General features: G+C 48.0%; 6 protein-coding genes across 6 annotated transcripts; 3 read left to right on the forward strand and 3 right to left on the reverse strand.

Moving 5' to 3' along the window:
- Nucleotides 1-1979: 1979 nt before the first annotated feature.
- On the reverse strand, nt 1980-3572 carry AtWU_02262 (carboxylesterase/lipase family protein; the record flags this gene model as incomplete). The annotated part of the gene is made up of 1 exon (XM_035497376.1): nt 1980-3572. The coding sequence occupies one exon, from the start codon at nt 3570-3572 to the stop codon at nt 1980-1982; it is 1593 nt and encodes a 530-aa protein (XP_035353269.1).
- A 3613-nt stretch (nt 3573-7185) lies between these two features.
- Nucleotides 7186-8956, reverse strand: AtWU_02263 (MFS transporter; the record flags this gene model as incomplete). The annotated part of the gene is made up of 4 exons (XM_035497377.1): nt 7186-7518; nt 7581-8455; nt 8518-8783; nt 8841-8956. 4 exons carry the CDS (start codon nt 8954-8956, stop codon nt 7186-7188), a joined length of 1590 nt encoding a protein of 529 aa, XP_035353270.1.
- A 706-nt stretch (nt 8957-9662) lies between these two features.
- Nucleotides 9663-12318, forward strand: AtWU_02264 (uncharacterized protein; the record flags this gene model as incomplete). Its single annotated transcript, XM_035497378.1, has 6 exons — nt 9663-11023; nt 11147-11377; nt 11432-11546; nt 11667-11755; nt 11811-12150; nt 12202-12318. The coding sequence occupies 6 exons, from the start codon at nt 9663-9665 to the stop codon at nt 12316-12318; spliced, it is 2253 nt and encodes a 750-aa protein (XP_035353271.1).
- Nucleotides 12319-13610: 1292 nt separating this feature from the next.
- AtWU_02265 (SLC26/SulP family anion transporter) lies at nt 13611-16136 on the forward strand (the record flags this gene model as incomplete). The annotated part of the gene is made up of 3 exons (XM_035497379.1): nt 13611-13863; nt 13914-14059; nt 14106-16136. The coding sequence occupies 3 exons, from the start codon at nt 13611-13613 to the stop codon at nt 16134-16136; spliced, it is 2430 nt and encodes an 809-aa protein (XP_035353272.1).
- Nucleotides 16137-16456: 320 nt separating this feature from the next.
- On the forward strand, nt 16457-17649 carry AtWU_02266 (NAD(P)-dependent alcohol dehydrogenase; the record flags this gene model as incomplete). The annotated part of the gene is made up of 2 exons (XM_035497380.1): nt 16457-16609; nt 16678-17649. The coding sequence occupies 2 exons, from the start codon at nt 16457-16459 to the stop codon at nt 17647-17649; spliced, it is 1125 nt and encodes a 374-aa protein (XP_035353273.1).
- Nucleotides 17650-17740: 91 nt separating this feature from the next.
- On the reverse strand, nt 17741-18984 carry AtWU_02267 (nucleoside-diphosphate-sugar epimerase; the record flags this gene model as incomplete). Its single annotated transcript, XM_035497381.1, has 4 exons — nt 17741-18246; nt 18309-18623; nt 18694-18899; nt 18959-18984. The coding sequence occupies 4 exons, from the start codon at nt 18982-18984 to the stop codon at nt 17741-17743; spliced, it is 1053 nt and encodes a 350-aa protein (XP_035353274.1).
- Between the last annotated feature and the right edge of the window lie 622 nt (nt 18985-19606).

Here is a 19606-nt window from a genome sequence, read left to right on the forward strand (position 1 = left end):
GTAAGTTCACCCCGTACAGTGACGTGAGACCAGCTCCTTGAAACAATTCAGTGAATGATCCCAGAATATCCAATATTTGCTCCCCGTCGTGGTACATCCTATCAGAAGTACCTTGTTAAATCGAGATACGTGCAGCGTGCGTACCGTTTTGGGTAAAAACGAGCATCCTCTTCGTTCTCATCCACTCTTCTGCTTCCTTTGCTTCTTCGAATATAACCGGAACGAGCATCAAATGGGATCGGATTCAAACACCAAGACCTTCTCCTCTATCAACTTCTTATTTAACTCTCTAACACCCTTTAGAAGTCATCAAACGCCCCGGATCGTGGCGAAGGTGGCAATACGTCATGTCCGAGGATGGCTAATGCCGTTGAATGAAGACATGGACCCCGGACATGACACTTTAGGCGAATTACGTTTTGTTCAGAGCCGTGAAAGTATCTCTCGAGCCGTCTGACGACGCTCAGAAGCAATCAAATAGTTTGTATTGAAAGACATATCCCAGATATGCCTTATTGTATGATTACATTTCTGGGTTCATGCTATAGTAACCTTACTTGAACTTGATTGGGTAAATATAAGACTCGTGGCGACTAGAATTGGTAGCACAAAGTGACTCCGGATGTGTTTGTGGTCCTGTCATAGGAGCATACTCCGAGCCCTCAAATTTACATAGCTTTTCATAAGGGCTACCTCTTCAACAGGACTGCTTCACGTAATACGGAGAATAAAAGCCTCGTGCATAATCATAATGCATTGCTAACTGTGTTGAAGCTACTCTAACTAATAAAGTCAGTAGTAAAAGCCAGGATGGCACCTTGACACAGTGTACCAACAATATTGTTGGAAGGCCCTGGTGTATCCCTAGGCACTAGTGCTTGCGCACTACCACATTACTGGAAGATATATATGTTCCTACACAGTATCCGTAGTACCTTGCGCCAACCTAAATGCACCTATTCAACGAAACTACAAAGGAAAGAAAAAGAAGGGGGAGGATGAAATAATAACCCACCATTTGTGGTGGGGAGGATCCAGAAGTTAAGGGACTTGACCGCATAAAAATTTTCTCTGCTAAGGGAATGGCACAGATAAGCAGCCAAAGACATGACAGAAGCAGCGCCTTATTATGAGATAGTACTGGAGAGTGATAGCACAACGGAGCAAGCGGAAGGCACATCTCTCTGAAAACATTGCTTTAGAGCCTTTCGTCGTTACTCATTAAGCGACTGGGACAAAACATACAATTTCGAATTGTGAACCTCTTTGACGCCGCCAATTTCTGGACTGACTTTATATCCGTCCCAATATCCCATATCATGTTTACTAAATAAATAAGAAACATGGCGTTCAGATGTACCATTATCACCTAATAGCTAATGCGACGAGGGTTACTAGCAACCACAGACGGAAAATGAGTAGCAGAACGCAACATCGTAGGAGTAATCACGAGAAATCCAATTCGTGTCATGAAAGTGCCTTCACAAAGCAGGGTAAGCATAAAGGATACGGCTGGATTCTCCATGATAAGAGAATGACCTAATTACGGACGAAAAGGTGGTGGAACTTCTGCCAGTATCAAAGTTGGCTTAACATCTGGGAAGATTGGCAAAGATAGGAGGGTATATCCGTAGCTTCCGCTACTCGATAATCGGATGCTCTTGGGTTAACATATTACTCTAGCATAGTACATCAAATGTGAGAAGAATCATCTTATTTCTGTAGATCGATGAAAATGGGAATTAAAGTAAACACATAATCCCACTGGAGGGAAATCGCAATTTTCCGAAAGTGGGCGACAAAGAATGAAACAACTTCAGAAGCAGATTTGTCAAGCTTGGTGTAGATTGGCTCAACTCTGCGCTTTAGAAAGGAATTGTACCCTTGAAGAGGGAGATAGATGAAATGAAAGTAGAATGGGGTGAATCGCAAATATTCAACACATGATGGGGTTGACCAGCAGCTAAGTTCGATCACGATCAATACGCTACCAAGGTCTCGAACCAGTCTTCAAAGAGTTCGACTTTCTCCTCCGAGGTTACAGGGATCTGACCCCAGCCATTACCTACCCATTGCACGGTGGCATTGGATGTCGTGGCTGGCCAATTCACCAGAGAATTGCCGTTGGGATTACCTGACTTGATGAAATTGGCCCAGTAGGTGTTCATTTTACGTGCAATGACGTAGTCAGTTGATGTCCATGGCTTATCCGTACCATACAAGTTGTTGAGTACGTAGTTGATTTCCGACTCATGGTAGGCACCTTGGTCTTGACCGGGAGGAGCGTGATCCCAGAAGTAGGTGTACACAGGGCTTGTTTTTGCTGTAGCCCAGAGGTTGGCCCACATCCAGGTTCCAACCTTTGAACGATCCGTCCATTGTGCATTATAGCCACCTGAGACTGCAGAAGACGTGTTGCCTCCGTAAGCATCAATGAACTTAGATAGCCAAGGTTCAGTGAATGTCTCATTCATCTCAGCGAGAAATTCTTCAACAGTGATGTTAAGACCATAAGTAGCACCACTTTCATCTTTCGTGTTTCCGGTAATAACAGGAACGTCTTGAGCAAGGCCCTTGACAAGGGTATTGATATAGGTGTCCGGCATGGTGTAGTAGTCGAGAACCGCGGTAAAGTCCAAGGAGGTGCCACTGTTCTCAATCTCTTCCATTGACAACTCCCGCAACTCGTCAATGGTCGTGACATTGAAGTCAGCAAGGAATTCTTCGCCGTTGGCCAGTGCAGCATCGAGTGTAATGTAATTCTCAGCTACAGTGGTACACATGGGATCATGCGGATCACGGACACCACTCTCAATGATAGCACCCACGATCAGGCCCTTAGTAAGTCCACTGTTCAGGATATGCTGGGTCGCAGCAGATCCAGCAGACTGACCCATGACAGTAATCCGTTGGGGGTCACCACCAAAAGATTCAATGTTTTCAGAAATCCACTTCAAAGCAGCAAATTGATCCAGCATAGCCCAGTTACCAGAGCTATTTGAACCAGTGACGGCATAAAACTCCTCAGACAGCTGCTTATGGGCAAGCCAACCGAAGGCCCCAGAGCGGTAATTGTAATTCACGAAGACAATGCCTTGATCAGCCATACCACCTCCATCAAAAAGCGCATCAGCAGCAGTTGATTCAGCAGGATAACTCCACATGACCACAGGAAGTTTTGCATCGGTAGAATTAGCAGGGCTCCACACGTTCAAGTTCAGACAATCTTCGTCGATGGTGTATTCGTCGGAGCCAGGGCCGGAGGTGGCACCAGGACACACATTGCCGAACGATTTGGCATCACGTGTGCCATTCCAAGAACTGGGCGATTGGGGAGCCCTCCAGCGGTTTTTCCCGGCAGTTGTGGCTGCAAATGGGATGTTCTTCCACGTGGTGATATCCTTCCAGTGAGACAAATTTCCGGAAGGTTCGCTGGTGAAGGCAGGATAACCTTGCAGCTTGCCGTACTTGGTTTCAATAACGGTGTCGTAAAGTGCTGCATTGGCTCCGGGAAGACAAGAGACAGAAACAGAAGCAGCGAGCGCTAGCTTCGCACGCCAGGATTGATTCATCACGCGAAGCAACTGTGGCAGGATTGGAAAATGAGTGATTGTGGTGAAAGAATGGAATGAATTGGTGAGGAGGTGAGTCTCTGAGGGGGCAATATCGTCGCCATTTATCAAACTTTGGAATGGCTGTCAAAGAAAAGAATGATATCAGAATCTTAATCAAGCAATGTAAGTTAGATTAACGGCCGCGCGGCATGCTGCTGCATCTACGTTTCATAGAGATCACAGCTGACGTCTGTAATAGTACATAGCAAGTTCTCCGAGTAGTCCAGCCGTCAAGATCATCGTGTATTTGATTTGAAATACCTAGGTATTTTTGAAACTCGGAGGTTGAAAGTAACCGGCGCAATCACCTCCGACCCTGCAGATCAGAGAAATTCTAATTGGGTCGGGGTTTTCCCGAGCGAGATACCCACTTCATCACATGACGCGTAAGTTGACCTGTTTCTCACCGGGATGATCCCCACTTTCAAATCATCTTATCTCGCTTTTCAGTTTCTTATTGTATTGTGGTCGAAACAAAAGTAGCTGACTATCAATTCTCCTCTAAGATAGTAGACTCCCATGTATACTCGATTGAGGTTGGATCTACATAGGCAGCAGTAGCAGTGAACATACCTTTTCCAATACTGCTGAACAGACCTCGAATAACAGAGTTGTGTGCCATTGTGTTCTTCAAGTGGCGAAGGTGGATATTGAAATTAAGCCTTCTGTTTCTGATTTAGGGGCAGGCTTCAACTTAGCTGGTATCTGTTCCATAGGTTTTCTCGTGGTCTCTGAAACTAGCTAAGTATATCTCACTATTTTCCATTTGTTAACAGAAATGGTACGCCATGTTTAGTGCGAATGTTATACATTCATTCTGCGTCTCAACATTTGGCGTTAAGTTTCCTGCAACTGTAATTGATAATCCTTCGTTACAGGCTACCGCCGGAAAATATCTCTGCGTTGTTTAAAATGGCAAATTATTACATTGCTTCGATAGACAGTAACAGTCTCTATTGCCTTCTCGAATTCTTGGTGGTTAGAAATGCTTCGTTTTATGACTAGGACCGATGTAGAACTCATCCCGTCTAGAGACAAAATTTTAATACTTGCCAAATATTATTGTTAGTAGGTCGGCACCCTATCGCATCTTCCTCATTAGGGCTTAGTGAAGTCTAACCAGAATAAGAGAGTCTGAAATAATCAACCCATCATTTCCGATTCTCAACGAGCGAGAAAGCATTTTCAGCCAGCGCAGCGATGTTGACGCAATTCCGGAAGACTTGAAGGATGAGCTTGGCCGTAGAGGCAAGAAATTCCATTCTAAAAAGGGATTGGTCTTTCCAACACACAGAGAACCTGGTTTGCTAGACATTACACATTTGTTCTGTGTTTAATGCTCGGAGCTGAAGAAGTCTTGGCAGGGTATACAATGCACTAAGACATAGACGGGATACTCATGGTTAGGAGAGGTAAAGTACTACAGTCAGTGACCATGGGTTGGAGAAGGTCTGGCCTAATCCAGAACACGGAGATTGAGGCTATATTTGTGGGACTCAAGCAACTACCCCATTTGTATGTTTGGGATTTGCATCCCACATCGGCGACTGGATTGTTTCCACCGAATAGAAATAGAGACTAAAGAAATTACATGCCGCCCAAAGTACGTCAGCCAGTGAAGCGGGCGTTGAAACGTCAAGGCGCGCACCTTCCCGGGATTTACGGGAAGAAACCCGGTTCATGCTCATTGCTGCCCATTGCACATTATTTCGCTCTCTGCTGTGCAAACTGAATGTGGAGGGCATCACCGGGTTGGATTGGTTTGATCAGAGCCGAGTCAGAAATGAGTACCTTGAGTAACAGAGGACATATAGTCTACTTGCTCAACAATGCCATAACCTGAGCAAATGCGGTCGAAATAGGCCAGTACCATGTTATTGAAAATCGATCCCAGCGTCACATATTGATAGTGAAATTATTTTGTGTTATAACTAAGGTGGGGACGAATACATCACTGGTGCTCAGTAATTGAATGCGAAATATTACGACCAAAAACTCCGTACAGTGAAGTGACCATACGTGATTAGTCTCCAGCCAATTGAAGCAAACACTTCCCTTGCAGTAGGATTCTAATGTCATATCGATAACTGGCAGCAACTCCCGCATTATCCCTCTATTCCTCTGCTTTTTCCTCTATTTGTCAGTATGCCTCTGTTTCTGTAATCATATACCCCGCCTCCGTTGTAAATAATTTGTGTTGATGCTCAGCGTGTTTCGAAGAGTCTGTGCTATCAGATTTTTTGATATGAAGAGTCCAGTCCAAGTTTGGGCAAAGACTTCCACTGCGTGTATATTGAAGAAGTTGGCATTGCATGCTATGCTCTCTCTACTGAGGCGTACTATATATCAGTTCCCCCGGTGGATTAATCTAAAGTACTACGAACCATGTGTAAGGAATAATCGGATGATGCAATACATTATCATAACACTGGCCACGATCAAGTTTAAAGACTTTCAGCCGGTAAGATGCTATATAAGTTGCAACTAGTCATTACTCTACTTGCAAGAACAATATCACCAGCTCTTAGCCGATATTAGGATCCTCATAACTAGCTATAACAGATCACTTTGCGCCTTTTGCTTTGTCTTCGCAATGGTTCATTCTATTCTTGTCTAACTTAAGTCTCATATGAACAGCTTAATGTAGCAATTAGTAAAATTGAGTAATAATCAATGGGTCTGCGTTGGAGTATAGCTGATTTCACTTGGCTGCACTCTGGTTGGCAAGCCAAAGTACGAGGGAAGATACTTTTCCTGTGCATTTGCTGCTAAATAGTGTATATCACGGTATGAACTAGCTGATATTTCAAAGGCCAATTCTCTTTTAGTAAACTATTTATACGAGCTGATATTGCCTTGTCATACAAATCGTTATTTTCTTGTTACCGGGTGTATCTCTATCGAATCACCCAAACGGGACAATTTTCTTGCCGGAGTGTAATTCTATTTCACTTATTGATCTGTCTTCGATCTACCTTCCCATTTCATTGCATGGGATCTGCTTACTCTGTCCCAATCTAGTATCAGTTATTCATTGTTTCTTCTGTCAGATACGACTGTTAGAAACTTATGATATATATTTAGACGCTGGCGGCAAGGAATAATTCGGTAATATATGTTAGCTCAAGGGAACACTCAGGGTAATCATAAACCAATCTCGTTAGTAGTGATCGAGTTCTCGCAATAACTTACTTATATCAATTTCAGAATACACCCGTATACTTATACCATGGACCGAGGGGTTGCTAGGTGAGCACAACATAGCGCCAAACTCGACCCGAAGTAGAAACTCACACTCGATACCCACGAAAAACTCTCCAGGTGAAATAGATAAGACATGTCTATATATTCATGGATATATCTCCTTTGCCACAGTGGTTCTTTTAAACAACTTCCAGACTCCCTTAACAGATCGCCCCAGAAGACCAACTCTATGATTTCTTTTCCTGCTTTATGCGCGTCGCTGAATTGCGAATTTTTCTCCCTTTATTTTGCGAATTTTTGGGGAACAAGGCTAGCCGCGCCACAGTATATAGACCAAATTCCCCTCGACGATCCCCTCACAGGTGCTTCACTCAGTGTCCGTATTTACCGCATATTCACTCCTCTTGCGGATGATCGGCCCATAGAAGTAAAGCAAATAAGGCACCAACGCCATAACTGCACTGATAGACCCCAGGATGGTGAGGGTATACTGCACACCGAGAGCCTCATAGATCGGACCCCCAGCAACAGTCACGCCTCCCGCTACCACATATCGCGTGAACACGAGGAATCCCAGAGCGGATGCAGAATATGTGTCGTAGGAATCGATGAGATACATGTATGCAACGATGAAGATGGTGGTGATACCGTAGCCGAAGAAGACGGAGGCAACGAGAGGGGACCATATTGAGATATTTGGCTGTGGAGACAGAGAAAGGTTAGCATGTTGCAAAACAAGTGGGAGTATCCATATAGACTTACATTACTTGTCCATCCCATCCAAAACAAGCTGATCGGCACTGCTACTGCGCCACCAAGCATCGTGTACCAGAGTCTCATCTCAGGTGCAATAGTGGACTTATCTCGAGCATAGGCCTTCGCAGTCCAGCTGTAGACCACCGGCACCACGCCGATGATCAAAAAGATTCCAACGAGCATACCAGCCCAGCAAAGGTTGGTCAGTCCTTCGGAGAGGCCATATGCATCGCCAAAAACATAGGTATACCCCTCAAGAAAGGTAAAGAGCACAATATAGATAATTGTCAGATAGAGCGACATCAGGATGATGATTAGTTCCGAGCAAAACATCGCAAATGGTCGGCACACGGAGGTCTTCAATCGCTGACCGAGGCCCTTCTGATTGATCTCCATGGGAGCTCTGTATCTCTCATCACCGGTCTCTTTTCGAAGCACGGAGGCCTTCCAGTAGAGGATAAGGTTGCCATATGTTTCAGGCTGGAATAAAAGGACCAGAGCGAGAACCACACCACCCATTATCAGCATTACCCACTCTAGCCATCGCCAGCCTAGTGTGACTGGAATATAGCTCCCAGTTATTTGGCCGATCATGGGTCCCATAAATGCAGGTACAGCGTAAATAGGAAAAGCATAGGTCTTTTCCAGAGGGTCCCATAAGTCGGCAACTGTGCCACCGGCGCAGGTTAGCGGAGTGGAAGCGAAGAGGCCGGCAAAGAAACGAAAGATAAGGTGACTATGGAGGTTTGGGGCTAGTCCTGATGCCATGACGAAGATCAAGAAAAGGAGCATTGTTGTGGAATAAATGGCATTACGCCCGAAGGTTTCAGAGAAAGGGCCAGAGAGAAGGGAACCGAACGCAAAACCGATAAGGAACAGACCTGTTCAAAATACGAAGAGTTCAGCTTTGTGCTATGACAGAGTCCAGTAGATGCCATCATACCTGTTGCTAGAGACCCGACAACTTCCGATACCTGGAAGTATGCGCTATATTCCCTGACACCACAAGCATCAATCGCCGAGGCGGCAGACACGGCCAATGCTATTAATGACACCAAGAAAGTCATGAAGAGTTTCCGAGAGGTGTTCTGGTTTGCAGGATTTAAGGGATCATTTTCCCCTTCCCAGCCTACAAGAATCGCAGCGTCAGGGGTCATCGATCCGGCAGACAATTTCTCCAGGCTACTATGATGGTCGCTCAATTTGCAGCTATATAGTCTTGTATTAGACACACGCACACCTGATTAACTTGTCACCTAGACTTACTCGGGACCATGATGAGCGTTGACAGAGTAGCTCGGACAGCTGCAATTATCTTTCAGCTTTGCCAAGTGCTGTTGCACGGATTTTCGAACCCGTTGGTACTGGAGATAAGCCTCCATCTCCTGTATATCTGCCTGACAAGAAGGAAGGAAGGATATAGACTAGTAAGCTGGTGAAAATTCTCCAAAGAAAGAATGACTCTCACGAGCTTCTATAGTCTTAACATCTCCGATCCGCTCGCCTATTTCTCCGATCAATCGGACTTGAGTGGATTGACTTCATGCAACCCAATACAGCCAAAATGTCAATAGTCCTTATGAAAATCTGGTTAGATACACACGTAAGTCTATTTCATACATCAACCCTGGGAATATGCTGAATTCTTCGGCTTTTCTTCCCCATAAATCCATACACAGTGTGAACTGTAAGGCAGTTTGTATTTTCCGGTATTGGTAATTCTATATGAATCACGTGACTTTGATCAAACTGGACGGCCTCAAGCCATGAACTGATCAATGGACGCTTCATTATGCCTTATGAATATAATCATGCTTGTACAGTCCTTCATAGCGGGTGAAATGGAAGTTGTTGACCTGATTTTCGATATTCTATGGGGAAGGTGGTTGCATAGAAATTTCTTCTCTCCCGTGTAATATCGGGAACTTCTTTCTCCGACCTTCACCATCGGGAACCGATCTTCTTTGTGGCAATCTTCAATGATTCAATGAATGCCATCTCCGACCAACATTTCTCGTGTCGGAGTTTTACCCTGAGCAATAACTAGGCCTTTTTTGTATTCGTTTATGCTCATTATCTACGAGGAGAATGTTGGGCAACGACTTGATCCATAACGGTGCCATCCAGGAAGTGTCCGGATTCCTTCGGCGAAAGCGCAAAGCTGTTAATTGCGAGGAATGCCGACGCTCCAAGTTGCGATGCGATCGTCAGCACCCTTGTGGTGCGTGCAAGCGTCGCAAGCGCGAATCTATTTGTTCATATGAGGCCCCTTCTGGTTTATCTGCATCAAGAAAAACTCGCAGGAAGCCTGTGACCACTTCGGCGTCATCTGCGTTGAGTGGCGGAGCAGGATCTCCGGCTACACCGACACGAAAAGGTGCCATCTCTTCAATTTCACAGCCTGAAGAGAGTATATCTGAAGTAGAAACATCACCTCCAGGTGTACACTGGGAAACTGTGCTTGAACGCCCTGTTCCAGAGGAGGATGTTAATGACACACTATCGCCCCTTTCTATAAGTCCCCGCATTCCCCTCCAGGAAATGATAGACTCGCTTCCACCGAAGTCCTGTTGCGACTATCTGGTTTCACACTTCTTCAAACATATCTCCGCTTTGTTTCCCATTCTGCATGGTCCAACCTTCCAGAAACAGTATACGGCGTTCATGCAACGCCCTCAAGATGTCGACTTACCTTGGCTAGCTTTGCTTTTCGCTTTATGTTCTTTGTCTCTGAACACTCTAGATGAAAGTGACCCCAGGCTAGCGTGCGTCTGGTCTCAGCTGCCTTCGAGTGTCACGCAACCTACAAGCACAGTTCCTATCACGGTTTCTGTGTCTCGCCGTCTGCTTCGGACTGCAATAACCTGCCTTCTGCAGGGCGATTTCTTGATCCGGCACACATTCAGCACCTTGGAGGCTCTATTAATGGTAATATACAGCCTCTCACACAATGAATCTGTCGACCAAGGCTGGGCCCTGTTGGGAATGGCGTTGAATATTGGCATTGCGTTACGTTGCAATGTGGAACAGAAGAACCTGGGCACAATCGAGACCGAAAGGCGGCGACGCTGTTGGGCCGGTCTTTTGACATTGCACACGTATCAGGGAATGCTTTTCCGGGAATTCGATATGTCATACCTTCTTAGCATTCAAGCTCCTCTACCTGCCGATGTTAATGATGTTGATATTACCAACGAAGGCATTGTGCAGCAGTCCTGTAGCGAGCCCACGCAGATGTCCGTCATGATGGCGAAGCTTCGACTGTTCCGGCTCTCCACTCAAATCTGTCGTCATACCTCGGGGCCTTCACGTCTCGACCAGCAGGCCCTGCATGATCTTGATGCTGCGATAGCGGAAGAGCAAAAGCAATGGGACGCGGCCTATATGGTTGATGGCTCTCCCAATATTTTAGATTCTAATCGCTATGCTTATTGGTGCGTCTTGCAGACGTACGCGCATCATCTCTATCTTCTGCTACACCGGCCGTTTCACCATTCCAAAGCGTCTTGCTTTCTTCCATTTTCCAGAGAAAGGTGCATTAGCTCCAGCGCAGCTATGATTTCCCTTCACAGACAACTCTACGAAGCTCCAATCCTTCGAAACTACTTCTGGTTGCTTAGTGGGGTGATCAGTCTGAAAGCACTCCATGCAGCTGTGGCCCTGAATTCGTGTCTCCAAGATGACACGGAACATAACCTAGAATCTTTTCGAGAAGAGATTGAAAGTTTGATTGCCCGCATGAAAGATCTGTCAGGCCGAAGTCATATCTGTCTCAGAGCGTATCGCATACTTCGCCATTTACAGTAAGCTACCTAATGTATTCTGTCAATATCAGCCAACTAACCATTCATTCTTAGAGCCCAAGCAGGGACAGGGGACCTACCAGCAGGGAGCTCGGAGACCCCATTCGAGAATCTATTTGAAGATTTGACAAATATGCGAGAATGGATGGATGCGGATCTGATCGATTGGGTATGTTACCTTCCTCGGGATATCGAGCCTTTGGCTAATAACTCAGAGCTTGGATGGGCAATTCAATGTCTTTGCACCATGATTGAACGTTAGCATTACAATATTGTGGGACTAGGGTAGTTCGCGTCGGGTCACATGCCGCTTGCCCGGAAACAAATATTCAAGAGAGACTCGAGCCAATCTTACGGCCCATCATTTGATCTCATCGAGTATGATTATCTTTGTTGATTGAGACGTAGAACTAAACTCTAATGATTGTTTTAGGAAATCATGCATGTGCCTTCCCACTTCCAGGACGATATCAATCTTAGGACCTCGGTTGAGCATACATCAGACACCGATTAATGCTTTCCTTGTCTGCAAGAACCTTTTGTCCAAGGTTCGTAACCACAGACTTCTACTGGAATTGTACGGAGGCTTAATATCTCATGTCTACGAACATGAGAATGCCCAGAAAGCAGATCTCCTCGTATGCTCTCATGCTTTGGGTGCCTCTTTGCAGCACTCGTTCTATCCGACGATAGAGTTCGTGGAAGTGGAAGCCACGGGGTTTTCCAAGATGACAAGCACTCTTGAAATAAACTCAACGTGGCTCAGCCCACTCGTATGGTCAACAAGTTGCTACTGATCTCGGTTCGTGTTACTCTCGTTGCAGGATCTGAAGAACCAGGATCACTGGTTGCCCAACCACACACATCGCCATATTACGTTTTTATTTGACATCATGAAAGGCGAGACAGAGTGCCCTTTAGGATTTGCTTCTTTCGTGTAGCTCTCTCTTTCCGTGTTCCTCGTGTGTTCTATTTGGTGGTCGTATGAGGCCTTGTGCTCTTCACGGCAGGGCCAAGCGAATAGAGTATTTGTGGCTTCTTGGCAGGATGCAGCAGCTCATTAAGCGCACATTGGCGCATACACATGCAAGGATTTCAGTAGAGATGTGGGATGTTTGTGTGTGGTAGAAAATGCATCCCACGGTTAGCTTGATGGCGTGCTCGGGACTAAAAATTCGCCATGCCAGTGGAGGGACTCGGCCACTTCCCGGCCACGTCGCCCCTCCCTGTTTAAACCTGGTCAATGGCGCCGTAAACCATAGCATTGGCGTCATATAGGATATCAAAGTCTTATATAAAATTGTGTCTGATGGTGATATCAAAAGCCTGGTTCAGTAGAAACAGTTCCACATGAATACAGACGGTTGAGCTTAACCCTTCCCTGACGCGGTCCCTCAACCACCACCATAACATGCTTAAAACAAGTTGTTTCAGCCTTGTGGAGTAAGTTACTCCACTTAACGTAATGTCCCTTGGGAAATACCTAGAGTAGATCTTTTTTCAGCCAGCAGAATAAAATAAAGGTGGATATAAGTGGCATACCAGACTTATGGTATGATTGGATTGGCACTTCACTTACCTTAGTTCTGACCGTGGAGACCGACAGCATGATAGATGGGTCTGCTTTTGTGGACCCTGGGCCAACCCTATCCCGTCTGTTTACGCAGCACAATAGACACACAGATTGGGCCAGGTTGCAGAAAGCTTGGGTGATTGCATCGTGCCCCTCATATTTCCTCTTTTCCGTATGCAATAACATTAGACCACGGAAGTAGGACTAGCTTCGTGGAAGGACCGCCTAGAGTCTGTTCTTAGCAGCGCTTACTGCGCTACATGAGGGATCCCTGCAGACATAAGCCAGGACTGAGCCCTTCCTGGCGAACACGAAAAATGCCACCCATCTAACGTCTTACGAGTGATCGTCATTCAGCTCATCTTGATCAAGAAGAAGGCAATCACTTAGTCTCGTGTTATTTTATTCATCTATGGTTCAGCCATGTCGAAAAAGGCCAATGCGCGCTCGGCATGGGCGTGGAGGTGCATCTGGCCGGCACATGGCAAGCCCCAGCTGCATTGCCATTTCGGAGCTAAAATCACGACATCGATCCCCTGTCCTCTGATAAAATATCTGAGACTTCTCACGCGATAAGCTTAACATTTATTATTCCCCTCCGGATCCCATTCCTCATCGGTATATGCCCAGATCTGAAAGCTCTGTCTGCTGACACGGAAAATGACCACAAAAGTTGGCCATCTTCTGGCAAAGGTGCTCGGGATCGATCTGGCATCAAACACCGACCCATACCTTCGTGATGGATCAGATACTGCTGGCCATTATGTCGAAACAGAGCCAACAGCCGGCGAATGGCTGCGCGAGCTCGTACCATCCCGTCGCCAAATTGGTCGCTATTTCTACGACTTGTTCCCTTTCCTTCACTGGATCATGAGCTACAACATGCAGTGGTTCATCGGTGATCTGATCGCAGGTGAGATGCCTCATAAAAGTTACTGAAGTGAGTGAGGCTTACATCTATAGGTGTTACTGTCGGAGCTGTGGTGATCCCACAAGGCATGGCATACGCCATCCTAGCCAAATTACCTGCCGAATATGGACTATATTCCTCCTTCATGGGCGTGTTAATATACTGGTTCTTCGCCACATCAAAGGATATCACCATCGGTGTAGGTCTTCCATTTCCTTGTCATGACCAACAACTAACCCGATCAGCCGGTGGCCGTCATGTCCACCTTAGTTGGAACCATCATCATCGAAGTCCAAAAAGACTATCCTGACGTCGACGGCCCAACGATTGCCGGAGCCCTTGCCATCATCTGCGGTGCGATCGCGACCTTCATTGGCCTGTTCCGTCTCGGATTCATCGTCGACTTCATCCCTCTTCCTGCGATTACCGCCTTCATGACCGGATCTGCGATCAATGTGTGCGCCGGACAAGTCAAGACAGTCTTGGGAGAAACGGCTGACTTTTCTACCCGTGGATCGACATACATGGTCATCATCAATACCTTGAAATATCTGCCCACCTCGCAGATGGATGCTGCCATGGGCTTGACGGCACTTGCCATGCTGTATGCCATCCGCGCGGCATGCAACTATGGAACCAGGAAATACCCTCGGAAGGCGAAGCTCTTCTTTTTCCTGAATACCCTTCGCACGGTCTTTGTGATTCTGTTCTATACGATGATTAGTGCTGCAGTCAACCTCCATCGTCGCAACAATCCGGCATTCAAGATGCTGGGCAAAGTTCCTTATGGGTTTCAACATGCGGGCGTTCCCAAAATCAACGTTGATATTATCAAGACCTTTGCAAAAGAGCTACCGGCAGCAGTGATTGTCTTGGTGATAGAGCATATTGCTATCTCAAAATCCTTCGGTCGCGTCAACAACTACACCATCAACCCTTCCCAGGAGTTCATCGCTATTGGCATCTCAAACCTCCTCGGGCCCTTCCTAGGTGGCTACCCTGCCACTGGTTCGTTCTCTCGGACTGCGATCAAAGCCAAGTCCGGTGTACGGACGCCGCTGGCCGGCGTCATCACCGCCATTGTTGTTCTGCTTGCTATTTACGCCCTTCCAGCTCTGTTCTTCTTCATTCCCAGCTCATCACTTTCTGCTGTTATCATTCACGCCGTCGGCGACTTGATCACACCACCTAAAGTCATCTACCAATTCTGGCGCGTGTCACCTCTTGATGCTCTCATTGCTTTAATCGGAATCATCGTCATTATCTTCTCCAGCATCGAAGACGGCATCTACTGCACAATCTGTATCTCGGTTGCAGTCCTGTTATTCCGCGTCGCCAAGGCCCGCGGTCAGTTCCTCGGTCAGGTCCAGATCCACTCCGTCATCGGCGACCACCTTGTAGAAGAGACCGGCTCAGCCAAGGAATTCAGCACCACCGCTCAGCTTTCCAGCTCCGATTACAAGCGCACCGCTAGTCGAACTGTCTTCCTTCCCCTGAAACACACCGATGGTTCCAACCCGACCATCCCCATCACCCAGCCCGCACCAGGCATCTTCATCTACCGCGTCTCCGAAGGCTTCAACTACCCCAACGCCAACCACTACACCGACAATCTGGTCGAACACATCTTCGAATCTACCCGACGCACTAATTCATCCTTATATGCTACCCCTGGCGACCGACCATGGAATGACCCCGCCCCTCGCAAAAGCAAGGCCGAACAAATTGCCAACTCCACAGAGAAACCTTTGCTGCGTGCAGTCATTCTGGATTTCTCTGCCGTCAACAACGTCGACGTGACCTCGGTTCAAAATCTGATCGATGTCCGGAGCCAGCTGGACCGGTATGCCGCCCCGGACCGAGTCCAGTGGCACTTCGCCCATATCAACAACCGATGGACCAAGCGGGCTCTCGCTGCCGCGGGATTCGGTCGGCCTTCGGATGTGCCTGAGTTCAAGCCAATCTTCAACATCACGGAGGCAGTATACTGTGGAGATAGTTCGGACCAGCGCGCCAGTGATATCGAGTCGCAAGCCGGTGATCAGTTGAAACAGAGCAAGAGTCGGGATGACAAGAACGCTGGGGTCCTGAGTATACGGGAAATGGATGAGGCAGCCAAGGGCTCGGAGAGGACAGCTGTGCAGCGACGCGGAGATGGCAAGCCGGCGGTGGTGACTGGGGTGAACTTGCCATTGTTCCATATTGACTTGAAGAGTGCTCTGGAATGTGCGATGGCATCGGTGTCTAATACTCCGGCCAAGGTGCATGCCAGCTAATGTGGTTTTCATGTTAGAACTTCGTACATAATATAAGTTAGACAATATTTACCCTATTTATACAAGCTTAACCATATTTCCCCAGTATTAGAATGACTGTAGGGCTACCCAAGACCTCCACATAGTCCCATCTTCGCGACGATCCCAACCTATTTCCATCGGCGACTCTCTCGGCGAAACCCCGCATCTTAAATCAGGCTGTCCGCGGGGTAAACAATGGTATTTCCGTTCATAAATGTGATTAATCCTTCTTTCCCACTACTTTTTCGTAATCAAACACACAACCACACCAAACAGCTCACGACTGAGAAAATACAAATATGGGCTCCATCGCCCTCACCGATATGTCCAACCCTTCGTGCCTCCTCTACGGCGCCCACGACGCCCGCTACGAAGACCGACCCATCCCCACCATCACCTCCCCAACAGACGTAATAATTCGCATCGCCTACACCGGCGTCTGCGGCAGCGATGTACATATCTCTCTCCCTTCTCCCAGTTCCCCCCTTATCCACCCACCCAGCTTTTAACCAAAATTCAGGTCCACTTCTACCTCCACGGCGGCATCCACCGCCCCATCTCCCCATCCAACCCCATAACAATGGGCCACGAATCCACCGGCATCGTCCACGCCATCGGGCCCGGCGTAACCACCCTCTCACCAGGCGACCCGGTAGCTCTCGAACCCGGGTACGCATGCCACCGCTGCAGCCTCTGCAAATCCGGACGGTACAATCTCTGCCGGGAGATGAAGTTCGCCGCCGTCCCGGGTGTATGTCACGGCACGCTTACTCGCTTCTTCAAGTTACCGGCTGATTACTGTTATCGTATCCCGGAGGGGACGTTGGGACTGGATGAAGCGACGCTGTTGGAGCCGTTGGGGGTGGCGGTGCGGTCTGTCAGGGAGGTGGGGGTGAAGCCTGGGATGAGTGTTGTGGTGTTCGGAGCGGGATCGGTGGGCGTGTTGTGTATGGCTGTGGCGAGGGAGTTTGGGGCAAGTAGGGTGGTCGGGGTGGATTTGAGTGAGAAGAAGTTGGCGTTTGCGGAGAGCGTGGTGGGTAAGGGAGTTTGGGGGGGTGGGTATGTTCCGTCTGGGGATGGGGAGGTGGATGGGAGGAGGCTGGTGGAGGGGTTCTGTGGTGGTGATGAGGAAGGAAATGCAGGGTTTGATGTTGTTATTGAGGCTACGGGAGCAGAGGCTTGTATTAATCTTGGGATAGAGGTGGTGAAGGTTGGAGGGGCGTTTATGCAGACGGGGCTGGGTAGGAAGAATGTGGATTTTCCTCTTGGGACGGTGGTTGGGAAGGAGGTGATGGTTAAGGGTTGTTTTCGGTATGGGCCAGGGGATTATAAGCTCGGGATGCAGATGGCTGTGGAGGGGAGGATTCCGCTGAAAGGTTTTATTACGAAGATTGTCGGGTTTGAGGATGCGGTTGAGGCGTGGGAGACTACGGCTAGGGGTGAGGGGATCAAGACGTTGATTAGGGGGGTGGATACGCCGGTGGAGGAGTAGGCTGCAGTCTGCTGCATCGATTGGATAGTGCATGGTACGTGTAGATGAAGCTGGATAGATAGCTATCGTTCTATCCCAGCATGCATCCGGGCTATGCCCTCTGTGCCTGAGTGGTCATCCTCTTCACTTCATCCTCCAAGATCTCCGGCAACGTCGCCTCAATACTCGGCTTCGTCGGCGTCCATCCCAACACCTTGGCTCCTCTCCTGGCACGTCCCCGAGAGTTCAATCCCCAACTCAGCGCCTCATAGCCACCGAATTTCTTCGCATCCTCCAAACTGATCTTCTCCTTCTCGACTCCAGGCAGTAAACCCAGCTCTGTCGCAGTCAACGCCGTTGCCACAGCCAGCTCACCCCAAACAAGCTCCCCATTTTCAGTCAGATAATAGGCTCTCTCCCCCCACAACTCCGGATCATCGCGTCCATGCACGGCCGCCTCAACAAGCAGCACATACAACTCGCTCAAATCTTGAATATGGATGTTATTCCAGATCGACTTGCCATCTCCAATGAGCGGTGCCTTCTTAAGCTGTAGGGTCACCTTGGCCAGCTCGTAGACTTGTCGTCCACGCACGGATACAGGGCCTCGACCACGTCCTATGCAACACCCATTAATACCACATCCACCCTTAATTCCAGAAAAAGGATATTTTACATACCATAAATAGTAGGTGGACAGACCAACGCCGTCTTCACCACATCCCCTTTCGCTTTCGCCGTCTCAAGTACTACTCGATCCACATTGCGATGGAACGCATGCTCCGGGAGATTCAACAACTCGTCCACCCCGTCCCAGTCATCGTAGACCTTGTCACTACCTTCACCAAACACGTTACGATCCGTGTCATGGAACGTAAGGATACCCGTGCCGCCGGTATGCAGCCAGTATCCGGGCTTTTCTTTGCTGTGGCCTTTTTCTAAGCCTTTGGCGATGGCGTTCGCGGCACCTTCGTGGTCGGAGGCGTCGGCGGTGTCTATGTATCCTTTTAGTACACTGCTAGGATAGCCAGAACGATGGACACTAGGGAACAGGGTTACGCATACGTAAAACGATATCAGCTTCAGCACTCTCCTTCTCCAAGAGGGCAGAGTCGTCTAGGTCGCCGATGACAACTCTGATAGAAGGATACTGGGCTTGGACCTGTGCGGCCTTTTCTGGGGACCGGACCAACACAGTGTATTGATATTCAGGATGCTTGGCGAAGATGGCGTAGAGGGCATCGCCGCCGATGTAGCCGGTTGCGCCGGTGCTGGAGGTCAAGTGTTAGCGAGATATATAATGCGGTAGTACGACCGAGTGGAGTGGTACATGAAGATCTTGGGAAGAGTGGTCATTTTGCCTGGAATTATGTTTTTAGAGAGCTTGGCTACGACCTAAGTCTCGTTACGTCTGGAGAGTAGCGCTGTTATATCTCAACTGAGAGGTATTGACATTAATAATAGCTGTAGGCGATGAAGTCAGTCCGTAAGCCGATGACGTCGGATTCACCAGTTGGCGATTGATAAGTCCTTTCCGCCTGCCGGATTAGGAATTCTCGGCCGACGGCGGCTTCCGCCGACTACAAGTCCGGGGTTACCCCTTTCTCGACTCAGCTTAAACTCCGCATGCAGGGTTCGACGACTACCCTGTTACCCCTCCTGCAATTGCCGGATGCCGGACACTTCGGGTGTATTCTGGTGTTACTGATGCTCAATTAATGGGCTTGAGTTCGACATACTGCTGATGTAGAGGGGTGTGGTCCCGATAGGCAGCAGGATATTTTGGGACCCGTAGAGCGATATTTTCAGCTTGGGGATGAATCTTTGATGAGGCCATTGCTTTCCCGGAAAGTAGTCTCCCCAGGACTGGAGAGTTTGTCGAGCAACAAGCCAAAGATCAGATAGAACTCTGAGACTGTGACATGCCCTAATCTGCAAGTCAGCTATCCTACCACTGCCCTATACACAATCGGAGGAC

This window comes from Aspergillus tubingensis (assembly GCF_013340325.1).
Source record: "Aspergillus tubingensis WU-2223L DNA, scaffold_3, whole genome shotgun sequence".
Lineage (NCBI taxonomy): Eukaryota > Fungi > Ascomycota > Eurotiomycetes > Eurotiales > Aspergillaceae > Aspergillus > Aspergillus tubingensis.